Consider the following 17,909-nt stretch of genomic DNA (forward strand, 5'->3'; position numbering starts at 1 on the left):
GAGAAAGACAGGAACAGATAGAGAGGAGAATACCAGTGGGGCGTTCAGCTCTCGCACTCCTAGCCGGTGAAGTTTCCTGCAGATTACACACATATACACACAGGCTGAAAGTGCAGGCACATGTACTGTATTTAAATTCTTCGCTTTTTTTTCCTTCCCCGTTCCTTCTTAATCGCTCTCCCCTGTCTCTTGAGGGAGGTGGCATAAAGAGGAGTAGGGGGGGAGGAAGCAAGTTCCATTGTGTCTCTGCAGAGACCCTATTCCAGTGCAGCTGACATAGAGTTGTGTCAGGAGGATCCATCCTGCTGATTTAGGCAAGCTGTAAACTGAAAGAGATGTCTAAAGTGCTGAAGTGGGCCCTGGCCAGTGGAGAGATGGCTCTGTTTGTTTGCCATTCTGCTGAGCACTACTTCACAGAGAAAACTTTTCTGTCCAAATTTGCTGACGAGGAGAAAAGGGACAAAAAAAAAAGATGGAGTTTGGGTTTTGGAAGTCACTCATGGGGGCACACAATGCTTTGGCCATTGTGGCTCTTTGACACTGACATTTGGACATGGTGGTCGAAGGGGTGGAAAGAGTTAAAAGCTTACTTTTTTTCAGCTGTCTCTTAACAGACAAACCTTTTTTGCCACTGCTCACAATTCTCAGAGACAGCAGTCATTGAACCTTCCTGCGACATGAATATGCATGATAAGTCCGCTTTCTTCTCTGCCCTCTGAGCTGTATTTTTTTTTCCACCCAGAGACCTGTCGTGTTGTGTTTGATTGGCCCTGACATTTGAAAAGGTCCTTGAATAAAAAAAAGAAAGAAAGAAAGTTGTTTATGACAACTGGAGAACTCTCCTCGTAGCAGAGTAAAAATGGCATTTTGAAAGGAGCGCAGCGCCTGCATGTTTAAATGCTAATGGATCTGCAAATGTGCGTGCTAATAGGATATTTTAATCTGGAGTAGTGCAGTACGTATGCTTTCAGCATGCATGCACACTTTTTGAGTGTTACTTCTAATAGCAGTAGAAGGTGTGACAGCTTATTTTATTAACTGAATGTGGGGTTTTTTTCTAATAAAAGATCCCATTCTGTCTTTATGGAAGCGTGGACATTGTCTAAAGACAAAGAACAGGCTTATACCCAGGAAAAAAAACCCTTAGGGAAATCTGTTTGTGAAAATCAGGCATCTGCTATGTATTATTGCAATGGTTATGATGCATATAAAGTGTAACAGCTTATTTTACAAGCTTACTGATGCTGTGTGGCAGAGTAAGGCTCTTAGTCCTTAAGACAGGGCCCTCGGGGTTCTGGTTGGGTAGCACTGTTGCGAGGCATCGAGTCCTTGTTTTCTTTGCAGTAGCCAGCCAGTAGTGCCAGGAATCTCACTGGAGATTCATCGGCTTCTGGAGTGTTTTATCTAGTTGTTCTTTCTGCCCTTTAGGTTTTGCATTGTGTCAACATGAAACAGTAAAAGATGAAGTTGAATCTGAGGCAGTTTTCCCACGTTTTTCTCCAAAATAAAAAAAAACAAATATATTAAAAATTATAGATGTGTGTATATATATATTCCTGTCATTATTGTTACTTTATGTTTTACCCACAAACCATGAAACAATTGCCAGAAAATTCAAAAACTCATGTATTATATATGATACACTAGGTTTAAGCCATGCCTGCACTGACCTGAAAAATATAGACATCTTTATTTCCAGCATATGGTTTTGGTATCATGCCTATAAGCATATAATATACTCATTACCTGTAAATTGCAATGAAATCTGAAGTAATAGTTCTGTTTTTTTCAGTGATCATGTGAAGGACTGTGAACAACAGCAGTTTACTGCTTACCTTTTGAACCATCACAGATGATCCAACCTTCTTAGCACAGCCTCCAAGACACTGTTTTAGGGAGTATGGCTAAATTGTAGTTATCTCTGGAGGGTTTTTAGACTAAAGTGTAATATTAGTGAGGTAAAATGTGACACTGACAAAAAATTCTAATTTCTAGGGTCTATCTACTCATTCTTGGCATTTTGTTCGCACTGTTATATAATTTCAGTTATGAGTCATTTAAGAGGGAATAAAGGGTTTTGATTTGGAAAGATAAGAGATAAGATAAGATAAGATAAGACTTTATTGATCCCACAACGGGGAAATTTTTGCATCACCTCAGCTCAGGTACAGATATATGAAGGAAATACAAAAATACAAATAGTACAATCAATGAAAAAAAGTAAGATAATACACTATATACAATGGTAGCATACACAGTATGTGATTATGGATATAGTTGGAAAGCTAGGTAACTAGATGGCAAGCTCCTTAGACAGGGCGTTTAAGTGATTAAAGCCTCAGTTGCACAGCCCTAGTGTCTTGAACTATTTTCTTGATTTAAATCCACAAATTGATGGTTGTTCTAATGGCTTTCACTGTATATTTATCTGTGTTTGTCTTTGAGTAGGTGCTTTAGACAACAGAACAATAAAATTCCAAATTTATATTTTTACTTTTTTTAATGCCGTAATTTTAGCTATCCAGTCCAGATTATTGCTTTCTGCGTGGCACATTTTCATGCATTGAACAGCCTCTTTACTTGCATAAATACTGGCAGGATTCCAGGCGGAAAAATCTGGCTGATATCCATGAAACCATTTGACTCCTAAAGCACACTGTTAAGTGAGAGGATGCACTTTTCCTTGATTTAAATGAGCCGTGGGTATCAGCAGTTTAGCTCCTGCGGAGCATCAGCCACACACACACATGCTTACACATTGTCACATAAGATAAGTTATCTACTTGTTGCTGTATGGAGAGCTAAAGCTTCTGTTATGAAAAATGGGCTATTATCTTCTTATTGATCACATTGTTGATGAGACAAAAAGGCTGAACTGATAGATGGAGTTTTATCACCTTAACTGTGTCAGTATGAATATGGATATCATCAATGTTTGGCAAGCCAGAGGCTAACTCTTTGATTCTGTGCTGCTGAGGTGCTCAGTGGGACGGTTGGCTTTTCAACTCGTCAGCTTGTTCGCACAAAGACATGTTTGATTTCCCCCCATGTAGAGATGTTTGATTCCTGGTCCTGAACAAAAAGGATTTACTGTGGGTTAATGTTTCACTGAGCCAGAGAAAATCCACAGACTTGGTCACTCCTACTCAGTTGTCTGTGAGTACCCCCCTCGGGACTCTTCGTGAGGTTGGAAATAGGTGTTGCTGGGCTTTTAAGCCAGCTTTAACAAACTCTTGACATCACATACATCTAAGCTCCACGTACTTTTATTCTTCACTTTTATTCTTAAACTAAATATCTGACATGCCGATCTACCTCCAAGCATCTTTTTAGCTGATCAACATTTTTCCAATAATTAAGTTTTGTGCCATGAGGAGAGAGGGGTGTGCAGTTCATTGCTATTGCCATTGTCAGCGATTTTGCTGACGCATGAGCTCCGTGTAATACCTACAGCTCTACTGAATGTGCTGTTTAAAATGGCAGCATAGTCAAATATAAAGAAAGTGAGAAGTCGCATTATCCAGGTTAGACATGGAGCCAGTGCAGCATTGCTGGAAGCAAATTTTTTTTTTCATAAAATTCACATACAAAACGAAATACAGGATTTTCTGACACCAGTCATTGTGTCCTGGTATTCTAAATATTACCCATTAGACCGTGTTTTAACACCATTTTTCTTTTTTTGTGCCCTGAGAAAAGCGTTTTCATTTGAATGCGTACAGAAATGTGAAATGATGATAAACTTGAAGGTTATATGCTTTCTGCTCAATTCAGCCTCAGGGGAAGTTTGAGCTTGTGAAATATTTCAAATAACTCAAAGAACATCGTTTTTTCTGTTCCAGTTTTTACTTACTCGCCAGTGTCTTCTCTCCCTTGGTTAAACCTCATCCCTGACCTTTCTCTTCTCTGCTCTTTTTCTTCACAGTTAAGCTCTCTGTCCCTCATTTTTCTATGAATATCAGTCATGACTCCTAATCCGTCTGTGCCCTTGTCTTATCCCCCCTCCAGTTTCATCTCTGTATGCTCTTACTCACAGGTGGTGATTTTTTGTTTTTTCATAGCTGGCTCTTTATGTTTCTTCTCTGTGGTGTATGAATACTGGCTTCTGTCCTTGCATGGGGGTATCATCTTGGTATGACCTGACTTATACACACTTATATACATGAAAGCAGGGGCACACACACATGCCTGCACACAGACAAAGGCAGGAAAGCGTGCACATGTATGCAATTATATGTTGTCAAGTTAGTAATTTCACAAAGAAGCTGAAAAGAACTCCCACAAGCTTGGCTGTCCTCAGAGGTGAAATGAATAGAGATAAAATGTCATTAAAAAGAAGTTCTTTCAGGTTGTCCTGAAACAAAATGTTCTGTGCAGGTAGTAGTCAGAATTGAGAGAATAAAGCCTTAAATGAACACTATTTGGAATGATGTCCATGACCACTGTAGCTATCTCATGTCTGGCTCCCCATCGTCAAGCCTTTCATGCTGGGCAGACTTTCTCAGACCCCCTCCCTAGAGGCACGATGCAGCCAGACACCCACCTTGGCCCCAGTTCCCAGCCGACACGTCTGTGTTTTTTGGTGTCTGTCTCTATATGCGCATACATACAGTGTGTGTGTGTGTGTGTGTGTGTGTGTGTGGGCAGCAGCGTTCAGCGATGTTCTCACAGCCCAGCTGAGACTGACAGATGGAATCATTTCACACACAGACAGAAAGGCAGGATACAGGAAACCGGGGTGTGTTTAATAGTCCTGGTGCTGCTGTGGTTGGTATTAATCTAGGTCAGTGGCGTTCAGCTCACGGCGAATTGGCCTCTGGGGCAAGCTTGGCCTTTTTGTAACCCCATTTACTCCCTATTTTCTGTACTTACAGTCCAGTTGCCATATGTAGTTTCCCATTATAAAGAACCTTACAAGATGTTTTTGGCTGTTTAGTGTTGGGCATATTACTTCTGTACCTGCTTTAGTTGACCTTTAGTAATCAGAGCCCACTGGCTTTGTAGCATGCCAGATGGCTCACACCAATTAAAGTCTCTCGACCTTGAAAAAAATGCTCCAAGACGTTCAGCTCACAGCTTAGTAACTTACTTTCATTTTGCTCTAGTTATTTTAATGCGTACGAGACCGCTTACACTTTTGACAGCTGAGCTAAGCTCCTGGTGACAGTTTTTCTACTCAGACATACTGTTGGTAAGGCTGTGCATGGAACCACAAAACCTGAAATCATAAATGCTGTCAAGTATTCAAATGTTAGCATGAAACAGAACATTTTTGGTTTTACAACAAAATCCAAAGTTTGATAAGATTAAACCAGGGTTCCAAAAGTTTAGGAGGCAAGAGAAATTACAGGGGAGAAACTTTTTTATTGTTTTGTGGACCCAAGAACAGGATCCAGGAGTTGAACACAAACTGAGCTTTTAATGCTGTTAAATCTAGAGCAGGGGTCTCGACTTAGCAAGACTCTACAGAACTTGACTGCATGCTAAGGTGGCACTTCAGCCATTTGATTCATGTTACAGCAGCTCATGAGTGAATGAACATGGTGCAATAAAGTACTTTTAGAAGTACATTTTTCCAAATGCTTACATTTACTTAAATTTACTTGAGTGGGGTTAGGGGTTGCCACATCAGCATGCAGTCAACTTCTATACGATTGTTAATGACCTACTAATTTTATTCAGGTGTGTTGCAATAGGGACACATGGAAAAGTATCAGGACACCGACCCTCGAGGACCGGAGAGAATCACATGTCAGTGTGGATTGGTGCTCTGCAATGCATTAGCTAAGCAAGTCCAAAATCCAAAGAACCATTGCAAGGACTACAAATTCAGGAAATACAAGAAATACAGGACAAAGGTAGACTAACAGAATATATACACAGGAGATAGAAAACAGAAGAAGAAACAGGTGGGGAAGCTGAACACAATCAAGACAACAAGCTGGGGAAATAAAACAAAACAAAACAGAAGATGAACAAACAGCTTCCAAAATAAAACAGGAAATAAAATAAATGGAAACAAAAGACATACAGAGATGAGACAGGAGGAGCACAATGAAAAAACACAAGATAACTAAATGAGAAAATCAGTAGTATTTAAAACTAGCATATACAGTACGTCTCAGAAAATAAGGAATTCATAAGGGGAAAAAAAATACTTGTGGTATACCACTTGTACCCAACATTTACCAACATTTGTGTTAATTCTTGAGTAGAACTTCCAAAAGCGTCCAGAAATATGAAGGCCAGAGTTTGCTTTCATAAATTGTCTTCAGGTTTTTTATGCAAACTCAAAATCCGAGAAAATACTGAACAGCATATTAAAAGAACTAATGAACTAATCTCTACAGTTTAATTGATTTTTCAGTTGGTTCATATTCATTAGGTGCTCAGCAGTTAATTAGCAGAAAAAGACAGATCATCAAGTTCAACAATTAATATTACCAATGGCCAACATCACCACACAGAAGTGTTTTTTATTAGACTAAAATCATTCTGAAGGGACCACTGAAGTTGTGGAAAATGGTATTTGTGGTGTTGTTTTTTATTTGTCTCTGTATTTGTATTAAGTGATTAAACAATTATGTGTGTTTCGTTTTTCATTTATAGTAAGACTGCAAGGATTGTCTGAAACATGATTTTGGCATTATTTATGATTAAACATCAAACATTATTTGATACAGGTCTAAATTTTTGTTTAGCTTTGACTTGGTGCTTAAGTCCTACAAATATTAATTACATTACTGTGCAATCTGAAGAAGAATTAGTGAACTTTTAGATGGTTTTGATGATCAGTTCACACCTAAGCAGGGTTTTTTCTGTCTTAGAATGGGTCTTTTGGGAGTTTTTGTTAGGTTTTTTTTGGTACAAATCTATGCACTTTCTTGTGATGTAGGCCCATTTGATAAACAAAAATGTCTATTGTAATCAGGCAAATGCAATTACACTACTTTGGCCCTTTGGCTCTGGCTAAATCCTCTTTAGGGTTGCCAAAAATCCAATATGTTGGAAAAACCCCGCTCAATTGGGCAAATCCAGTACAGTTTGTAAAACTGAAACAAACCGGGTGTGTTTACTCTTACTTTTTGAAAGAAAAAAATAGAACTGTTTGATTTAATTGGAAGAGAAAGTTGGGTATTAGCTCATGATGGTTCTTTTTTTGGTGCCATGCAACTTGTTAGACAGTATAACTCCCAACCTGGTTGCTTATGCTGCATCATAACATTTCCTTAATTTCCTTTCATTATCATGTCTAGCATTCATCCCCAGGGAGTTTGATCTCTTATGCTGACCTTGAAGAGAATCTGCCCCAAATTTCTAGTGTAATGCTCCTACATGTAAGAGTAGCACTTGCGTAGTTTAGCACCCAGGACTGGTCTTCGTCACTTGCGGAGATAGGACTGAGGTCACTGACGTCATGTTGAATGAAAGCAGAATAGTATGATTTATTATCACAGTAAAAGCCTATTGCTAAAAAGGGGTTTATTGTGACAAAGCTCTTTACCTGTCAGCATAAGTAATAGAAATTTGGGCATGATTGTTTATGTGTGTGTGTTTTTACACGAAAAAGCGCTCGCTGAGTTGAGATCAGTAAATCCGCATATAGCCTGTCAGGCAATAGAGAAACAGCACCACAGCAGAATCATATTTAGAGACGTGTTTACAATGTCTTTTTTTATTTAATTCAGACGTGGACCCTCTTTGTTGAGTCTTGAGTAGTCTGTGTAGTTTTGGGATGCTGTGTATAAATAAATTGCCAATTATGACAACGGATATTTCATGCCAGACTTTGTTTATGTTCATTAGCTGTAAGGAACTAGAGAAAGGTGGTATGCAGGCTATGCTGAAAGCCTCGCTGGGTTAGGGTAACAGGCTACTGTGCACAATAATGTCACAGTTATGCGTTTCCTGGGTGACTTAAACGAATAGGCATTATTACAAAATTGTGCATTAGTCCAAGTCAGCAGTTAGTACTGCAGCCGTCTCATTTCATTTAGAGCTGCGAGGAGAAAACGACGGTGAGAATGTGAGAGGGAGGAGGGGGAGCCGGCGAAGGGGAGAAGATGGGGAAAATGGTTTAGAGAAAAGGCGATGTAAAGGAGAAATAGAAAATTAAAGGACGCTGACTGCCAGAGGCTGACAGGACATGCGAAAGGAGGTAAAAGGATACATGAAGAAGCCCAAAAATGGACGGACAGACATTGGGGATTGTGATGATGATGGAGAGGCAGAAAGAGGAAGGCTGTAATTGCCAGTAACTGGTGTATTTAGATAGGGAGGAAGAAGAAGCCTGCCAGGAGAAGGGAGGTGTAAATCAGTGGTCTGAGTGACAGCTTTACGTGCCCCTCAGAGCCCCAACTATCCGATTAATGAGAGGAGAGAAACCTTAACTACCTCCGCCTCGCTGGCTCCTCTGTTTCTGCTACCTTGCACTTTCAGGGACATTAATCATAGACTCTTAAGGTGTAACTTTTGGTAGCTGGCACAGAAGTATTTCTCAAAATGTTGACTGTAGGATTTCCCTGTCCATTGATGTGCTGCATTAATGAGATTTAAAGCAGTTAGTGTCCAGAAATGGCATCTTGGGGATTCTTGGTTTCGAAACTACATTCATCCTTGAATGAACTGAAGAAGCGTATTTCCTAAATGTCACACTTTACCCTCAAAAGGATGAAGGCTTTGACTGGCAGATGTAGACACAAGGCTTCCATATGAAAGATTTAAAGAAAAGAAGATGAAAAAGAAAGAAAACTGACAGATCTTGAGATTATTGCTAGAGGAAAGAAATTTGAATGTTTCTTTTATAAGCTAAAAATAAGGTAAAAAAAAAAAAAAAAAAGGTCTTTATAAGATTTATCTCAAGGCCACCAGGTCTCTCTTTAGCTTTTGTGAGTCTTTTACTCCATACCCATACTCGTGCAGCTCAGTTTCTTTTTTTGTGTGTACAGACTGTTCATCACCAAGTTCACATAGTTAAACTGGTTCACTGAGGTCAAGGGCTGGAAGCTTGGTTGATGAGCTAAAAAAAGGATACAGCTCTTTTTTTTTCATGATGAGAACTCTCCCTTGTAGTAACTCCTTCTGAGATATTTAAGGCGTGCACGTGTTTTGTAGCTTTGCTTCATTCTGTGCCTTTTCACCTTCAGCCAAACCCACAGGTTTCTTAATCTGGAAAGAGGGCTCCTCTGAGAAATGGCCTCAGTCAGAAAAAGACCTCTGTCTATTTCACTTTCTCTTCTCTCCGTCTGTGTATTTAGTGGTATTGCCAACCTAAACAAGATCTCCTAGGCTGTAGTTCTACGCACTTCTCTTCACAGAAATTCGCAGAAAAAGTTTGAGCACGAGTAAAAGAGATGTAACACCGAGAGAGATTTGTGTGTGAAGTGATAAAGTGGCTTTTTGTGCTTCTGAAATTTCTTGATGTCCACAGTGTCAGATTGAAAGGCGCTGTATAAATTCATAACCTCTTGATGATGCAACTGCTGCGACAAAGCAATGTAACTCCTGGCGAAGCACTCGAAAGATTTTATTGTGGCATTTTGATAAAGATTGTGCTTGGGAGCACATCTGTGGTGCACATCTGCCACCTCTCACAACCGTTAAAAAGCTATTAACTTTGAGCAAATCTCAGCTTGGCGCCTCATTTATTCACCGTTAAAGTGCATAAAAGAACTATTCTTTAAGTCCATCTTGTGAGTGGCATTTAAACTGCAGCTGAGTGCATTTTTTGGGGTGCGTGTTTTTGAGGGTTCAACTCTTACTGTGTTATACTCCGCAGACATGTTGGAGATGGAGTTAGATTAGAACCTGTGTAGATTTCTTTTAGTTGAAACTGAAAACCTGTTCAAAATTCAGATACTAAGGACTGTGTGGTGGACGGCACATTGCAGGCCAAACTTATGAACCTATAGTATGTTATCCTAGATCAAGGCCATCATCAGAACAACTCATTTTAGATTGTGGACCACACAAGTCGGCCAGACAAGTGAAACTGTAGTAAATGAAAGAAACTTGTCAGCCTGACAAATTTACACAATTGTAAAATAATAAATGTTTCAATTAACAGAAAAGTTGTAGTTCATTGCGGGGGTATCCTATAATTATAAATGAGAGAGTTTCTGTAAATTCACAGATAATGTCCGTTTTTTTCTTTGGGTTTTTTGGGGTTTTTTTTTTCTTTGTTTGTTTTTTTCACTGTGGACCAACTGTATAAGACAGAAATTTCAGTAGTTGATCATTTATTTGTTTATCAATCAATTAATTAATTACAGTAGTGAGGTATAAATGTCCATGGGAGAGCTCTTTATCCAGAGGAAAAGCTGTAAAACTTATTAAAATATGTTTAAAAGTCCAAAATGTATCCCCTCTTTCACATTTTTCAAAGTCGTCTAGTTCTGTAAGTCCATTTGGGGTCTGATTCTCGCCCCTGGGCCTTATGTTTATTACTCCTGCTCTAGATTAACAGTATACACCTTCAAAATGGTCTCATCTAAGCATTATGGCATGCAGTCCAACAGTGCATGAAATGTATCCAGGTATAAAGGCAAGATGCAATTACAAAGTAACACTTGTGGACTGGCTATACTGCAGAAACTGTGCGCACTAAATGTCGTGTGTCTTTGTCGTAAATCACACTGTAGCTCATAAAAGGCTGAAGTTTATATGTAGTTGTAGTAAATGTTTTTTTCTGCCTGCGCAGTTAAGAAGTTACCAAGAATACTGTGAGGTTTGCATCACTCGACAGATCAAGCAACAGTTACTTTTGTCACACTCTAACTGGCTCACAGTCGCAGACTTGTGAACATGAGTACCTAAACACAGCTAACAGTCCTGTGCGGGTGTGTGTGTGTTGGGCAGAGTGAGCCCTCTTGTAGGCTGAGCCAGACAGTCTCAAGGGTTGTGTATTTCTGTTGTTTGCATATGTGTTGAGTGTGTGTGTGTGTGACTTTGTCCACTCTTTCTCTTCCTCTCATCCAACTCTGAGCACGTATTTTCTCTCAGGTCAATCCCCTTATTGTTAAGTTACATAACAGCACTTAGTGAAGTAACAATCTAGCGGTGACGGTGCTAAGGGCCGCAGGATAACTGTACTTCCTCTCTGGCACTCCTCTGACTGAGAGCTGTGCTTAAAGTTGTTGTTGACATTTCAACCCGCTTAGTGGAGTTGAAATGTTTCTTTTTTTTTTCTTTTGAAAATGGAGTGGATCTGTTTCTTACATGAGTCAAAATGTCTGGAATTAATTTATGGAAATGAAGTCATATTTACCACAGTTTGGGGTTTTTTGGTGAAAGAAATTGGAGCTCTCAAACTGCTGAGGAGGCCATTCCTGGAAGCCTGTGTGGTTTGCCATCCTGTCATTTGAGGCATGGGAATATAAATGTCATATTTGAAATGGTTTTTAAGGTGTAGATGATAGCTTCAGAGGTTTGGGGCTGCGTGTCTTTGGTACAATTGATAAACTGAAAATAGTACTCTTGGTCATTGGTTGGTTAATGGTTTATTGGTTTTAATATTCAGTAATGGCCAAAAGCTTTGACCCATCCCTCGTTTGTTTATATTTTTCTTCCAAGGAGCCAGGTGTTGTTGTAATTTTTAAACTGGTCTTGAGCAATAGTTCTCCAGGCTTTCTGAGGGGCTTTCAACAGTTTTCTTTAAACACTGGTTTCTTTTTCACTCATTTTCAGCCAAATCCTTGCACCTGACCATTTCCAAAAGAATGCCTTTTGTTTGCTTGTTAAGCCACTTAAGTGATCATCCAGGCATAAAAAGCCATCTAATTCAAGGGATCAATCAGTATTCATGTCTGAATTGTGCCTTTAGTCACTTTGCTACTAGCAGATTGTCACAAAATCACGTCATTTATTTCCTTTCCTTTTTAGTTAAATATATGAAAAATGTCAAAGATAAAACAGGTTGATAGGCCAAAAATCCAATTTTTGGGAACAACAACGTGATTCCCATAAAACTGTTTGCCAAAAGCAGTAGCTGAAAGTCATGTCTTTAAGAAAAAAAAGCACATTTAGCAAAGACCAGACACAGGACTTCAGAGATGCATCTGGCCTTTCAGCTGATCCATCTGCCTCATCTGAAATGCTGTTAATGGAAGGGTGGATGTCAGGAAACCCTTCTTAAAGATAGAAATAGGGAGAAAAGACTGATGTATGCCACATTACAGAAGAACACAACTGAAAATCAGTGACAACATGTCTTAGGCAGTGATGACTCCAAACTGAAAATGTTTGGCTCAAATTGTCATCAGTATATACGGAGAAGGTCAGGAGAGAGATGCAGTGGGTGTCAACAGCCATCTGTAAAATACAGAGCAGTCATGGTTTGGAGCTGCATTCCTGCCAGTGGTGTTGGGGATCTTGGTAAAATTGATGGTAGATCTTCAGATTTGAATCCAACATACAATATCCTCTGGAGAGCATCTGATTGGCTACAGGTTCATTTTTCAGCATGGCAGCAATTTAAAAAAAAATGCCAATGCAGCAATTTCTTATGTCTGAAACAAGAAAAATAAAGAAACGGGGGTAGGTTCAAGACTTCTGCACAGTATTCTATATAGACCTAAATTATATAGTATTCATATGTAAATAACCTTATGTATCACATCAAAAGAACCATATAAAAGCAATTTCTATTGATGTGGAATGTCTCACTGTTATACATGCATATAGCTGCCATGACAGCATCCACTGGTTAGCAAAGTGCTGATTCTTAGTTATTTGAAACTGAGTAACTTTGACTGAATCCACACATTTAGTGATTCATAAGTCATTAGCCAATGAGCATTCCCTTTCTAAGTCAAGAAATAACTAACTTACAGCTGAACTTAATGTTTCAGTCAGTATGACTTAAAGTTGGTGGTTCGATCCCCATCTGCTCCAGTCTGTATGCCAAATATCCTTGGCCAAGATACTAACCCCATGTTGCTCTCCGATGCATCCATCAGAGTGTGAATGTTAGATAGAAAGCACTTACATAAAGCATAGAAAACGTGATTGTATGAATGAGTGAATGAGAAAAAATACATCCATATTTTGTGCTGTCTATGATTGCATAATATAAGAAAAACAAGTGTGAACCCTATAATTCTATCACCCTAATGCAGTTCGACAAAGTATAGTTTTAAATTAAAAATTAGAGTCTGATAGATGCCTTGGATGGTTGATATTCACCTATTGCACATATAGTGGTACGGGCATATATAATGTGCGAATACACACGTTTTTTAATCATGCATAATGCACAAGTTTACTTGGAGTCTTTTAAAAATTGTACAGTATTGTATACGGTATACGATACTCGCAGCGCTGCAGCTCTTGTAGCACAGTCTGTTCTGCTTAACAGACATATGCAGAGTCTTCACTGTGAATTGCAAAGTCATTTGTGAAATGAATTCCTCAAAAGTTAATGAAATGTTAGCCTCTCCTTTTCAGAATAACTCCAGCATACAGCATGTATTTATATGTATGAATGACAGCCAGTATACATAATTTTACTGCTCTTTGAATATCTGCATTAGCATCGGCCTGCGATATTCAGTATGCGTTATTAAAAATAAGCGGGGAGCTCATTTGTTTCATCTTGTTTCTACACAAGCTTCTCTTTAAAAAGCTAGTTATATTAGATGTCACATCATTGTGATAGCATCATTTTCTTCCCATCATCACATTGTCTAAGCAACTCTGTGTAATTATACATCACTCCAAGTTGCTCTGTCTGCACTGGTCTCCGCATCATTACCGACATCTTCTTGTGTTACAGAGTTTGTCCACCAAGGCAGCCATCAGCAAAGTGAAGTCTGCATCAGGAGAGCTTATAATTAATGCCCAGATTCACTTGTGACCTCTAGGGTTACTTCTTTTGCAGCACAGAATCAGAGATGCCCATGCATGTCTCCTCCGGTCTATTCATAGACGAGGCAGAGTGACTCCCCCGCCTCTGAGTGACTGTTTCCTGCTTTCACTCTTGCTCAATTACTTCTCCTCTGACTCCCACATGTGGGTCTCCAGCTCTTTGGCAGGGAGGCATATCTTGTGGAGGAGGCAGGCTGAAGCACAGCTGACTGGTGGGGCGAGCTGAACTGTGCATGGGTTTAAAGAAAGACGCCAAACTGTGGCACCTCCTCCGGTGTTGCTTTTAAATTCCCTTTCACTGCAGTGCACTACACCTCCCCTCGCTCCCTCCCAACAACTGGCCAAATTAAAATGCACCATCAATTCATCACTCAGCCACATTGTTTAGCCCACCCCGTGCCCCACAAAAACACACCGGTTATAATTGCATTTAGAGCAAATATCGATATATCATCATGTAAATGGTAACGCGAGAGCCATTCTGAAAGTGTAGCACTCTAGGATTAGGCCCAGAGGCAAAAAATGGAAAGAAACAGAGAGAGCAGAGTTATAAAAGTGCTGACAGACATACAGTTAAAATGTAGGAGGATAGTGTCACGCTGTACTCATCCTGTTAGATGATGTTTTTCTAGTACTTTCTCTCCCACCTACCCCCTTTTATGTCTTTATTCTGCTGATACAACCTCCTCCTGTCTGCTGACTAACTGACCCACATTCCTCTGTGTGCCCTCAGTGTGTGTGTGTGTCTGTGTGCCTTCCTGTACCATCCTCTCTATCTTTGCCTGCCTGGCAAAAAAAAAAAACCCTAAAAAAAACTGTGCCATGTCCCTCAGGCTTCAGCAGGAGCCAATTAGAAGAATGCTCTTTAGAGTAGCATCAGTCACTGAAGATAATGATTGCTAAAATGCCTCATTTATTTACTCACTCCCCGTTTTTCTGCTTGCTGCTGTGTTTTACTCAATTTGGAAAGCACGGGTTGCACAAGTGACATTTCTTAATTAATTTAAATAAAATGTGCTCTCTGGGATGAGGCTCCCTCTGGTGGAAAGGCCAGCCTCTGCAAGGTAAATGAATAAACATAGTAAACGGAGCGATAATGAATTGCTTGATGACACTTCAGACAGTCCAGAAATCGTGATTGGAAGGTGTTAAGACTGTATTTAAAATCTATGGTAATCCCAAATAAAGGATTTGGCTAAAAGGCACCTAACTCTAAGCACTGGCTCTACATTTTATTGGCAGTTATATGCATGCACTGCGCTGCTTTGCATTGTTAAGTATTGTGTGCGAGGCGCTGCCTCCCAAGGGGACTGCTGATGCAAATTATCTTAACTCAAGTACAGCGCATCACTTATCACGCTTACCCTGATATATGTGTGGTAGCTCACTAAAAATGTAAAAGTATAAATACTCTAAACAACCTCCCTCCGTCTAGACAGCCTTTCATTAATGATCTTTGTCACTGCTTTCTTGAATTTCAGGTGTAAAATATCAACTCTCTTAGCTTCTTTGGGATTTTAAGGACAAGAGGTAGGGTCAAAAATCAGGAGAGGAGAAGTCATTTCATCCACCAAGTTGTGACGAGATGGCTCTAATCGACAAGCATAAAGTGAAACGCCAGCGGCTGGACAGAATCTGTGAGGGTGAGTGTGGCGAACTTCTTCATTCTCTGTTTCTGTGTGTTTACATTTGAAATGCTGGCTGTACATTCAAATATTGATTTTTATTTTGTTTTAGGTTGCAGGCGTTCTTGTGACTTTGAGTGGGCACATGTAACTTTTGAGTTTGTCTGAGTAATTCACTCTGAAGTTTCCACAAGTATTTAAGCTTTTTAGCCCACTGCTACAAAATTCAGTGAAAAAGCCAGCGGGATCGTTTGCATAAGTGTGTTTGTGTGTGTCAAAAGGGAGCCTTGGGACCCGCCGAGGCTCCAAACTTCATCTTTGAAGGATGTCTAACCCAGAAAAAAATGTGTGTGTGTGTTTGGGTTGATGGCTGAGGCTTGAGTTCGATGTTTCCACATTGCTGGAAGAATGAAGTAGGGAGACTGAAATAAAGCGAAGCACTCCTCAGAGCCCTGGGATTTGGTGGAGTTGGAGTTGATTTGTGTGTTTAAGATGGAGAGAAGCACAAAACAAGAAACCTTTCTTTTCTGCACTTTGTCTTTTGTTTTTTACCGAACAATCAACAGGCATCTGTCCAAACTCATCAGCTGCACCAACACTTTAGTGCCATACTCAGCACTTTGTCTTAGATCTACAAGCCATCGAGATAAATTTAGCACACACAAAAAGTGTGTTTAAAAGCTAATTTATGAGCTCATTAATTCATGATTTATTTGAAAAATGCGGGGATCTTACACCTCAACAACCTCGACAGTCAGACAAAACAAGCCTTGTGAATAATTTACAGGTTTATCGATTTATTGTTTAATCAAAGTAATTGATATTTATAATAATGATTAGCTGCACCTCCTTGCTGTTTATTTATTACCCCTGAGAATTCCTAGATGTTTACCAGTGGCGTTTAAAGTATGAATGCAAATGTCCAGCATAACATTAACATAACATAACATTCTTTAACCTCCCAGCTCCCTGGTATAATGCAGGGGTGAGCAATGTAGCCTCAAAATTATACCATGATATTTCAAGGAAATTTGCAATAGTGGTATATCTGAACAACACTTTATCTGTGACTGCAGCTTGCAGGCAGCAGCATTTATTAGTGTGAACAAAGTGAAGGATATTTTCCATCCTTCTTTTCCAGTAAGCTTGTGTCGTTGATGACAAACTACCTCATTTGAAGTGTAAATCTGTTGTGGTTCTAGGAGCAGCAGCATTATAGACAAGGGTGATATAGCATAAGTTAAATGTAAGCAGACAAAGTAGCCTTGGCAGTTTTCCCTGGACATTTTCAGTAAAAGTATAAATAACTGCTTAACACTTTAACAATAACAATAACTAATGTTACTTGTAATTCTTGTAATTCTTCAAGAGCTTGCACCATATTGTCACATAATAAAACTTAAAGTGGAAAATATTTTCTGCCTGGGATGTTGTGCCTTGGGTTGATCTTTTTAACAAGTTATTCTCTTCTTCTTCCTGCACATCATCACCTGCTAGTGTCTGCTAATATAGTGTTTTTGACTGAATCCTGAAACAGTATTATTTTTTTGTGTGCAAATTTTGCAAAGTATTTGTTGGCTTTGTTGGAGGTTAGATTCATTTTTAGGGACTGAATCATCTATGGAGGCTGACTCGCTGCTCTCTCGCTCTCAGAGATCTCTGGGCTTGTGTCGTTGTGCATGTTTGGGAATGTAAATGCATGTTGTTGTTATATCATTGATATCATGATGGGACACTTATCTATCCCATAAATGTTTTTTTATGTCTGTATAGTGGTGGATGTTAAGATATGGCACATCCCCAGTACAGAGTCCAGGGGATGACTGGCTCTGTGTTAAAATAGCACAGGTGAAATCATAGTAAGCGAGTGGGCTGCATGTGTCCTACAAGGGAGCAGACTCGCGGCTAAATCAAATAGAGTGTTTCCAGTAGTGAGAACACGTCTGCCTCTCTGTACTACATGTGAAAAAGTGCAAATTTGACAATGTCCAGATCTGATTTTTCTAACACCATCTGGAATTAATCTGAGAAAAAGAGCTGGACAGTCTGAATTGGACTTTCTATCAAATGAATGTAGTCTTGCAGTCAGTGAAAATTGTCTTTATTAAAAGCTGCCAAAAAACTATAAGCAAATATTTTTTGCTTGCAAAAAAAAGTAATTTTAGTCATTTGCATGATATTATGGTATTCTTGGACATCTTCAACACATCACATATAAACTTACTTTATTATTTCTAAGAAGAAAAAACCCACTAAGATTGGGAAACACTACTTAATAGATTTCTTAATGAATCCTTGATGCTCTCAGATTCCACCCTCACAATGAGATCCACATGTGGCATCTCAAACCTCTCCAAACCACCAACCCTGCATGGAAACACATTTCCCCTCCTCGTTTTTTTTAATGGAGAGTAATTACAG

At 39.4% G+C, this 17,909-nt stretch overlaps 1 protein-coding gene across 1 annotated transcript in view; it reads left to right on the forward strand.

Annotated features, from left to right (window-relative positions):
* ctbp2a (C-terminal binding protein 2a) overlaps positions 1-17,909 on the forward strand; it is a 77,478-nt gene that overhangs the window by 8,377 nt on the left and 51,192 nt on the right. The window contains exon 2 of the mRNA XM_085181783.1: positions 15,345-15,506. Coding sequence (XP_085037909.1) covers positions 15,449-15,506 — 58 coding nt within the window. The 5' untranslated portion in view covers positions 15,345-15,448. The remainder of the gene's footprint in view (positions 1-15,344; positions 15,507-17,909) is intronic.

Source organism: Neolamprologus multifasciatus, chromosome 13, assembly GCF_963576455.1.
Source record: "Neolamprologus multifasciatus chromosome 13, fNeoMul1.2, whole genome shotgun sequence".
In the NCBI taxonomy this organism is placed as follows: Eukaryota; Metazoa; Chordata; class Actinopteri; order Cichliformes; family Cichlidae; genus Neolamprologus; species Neolamprologus multifasciatus.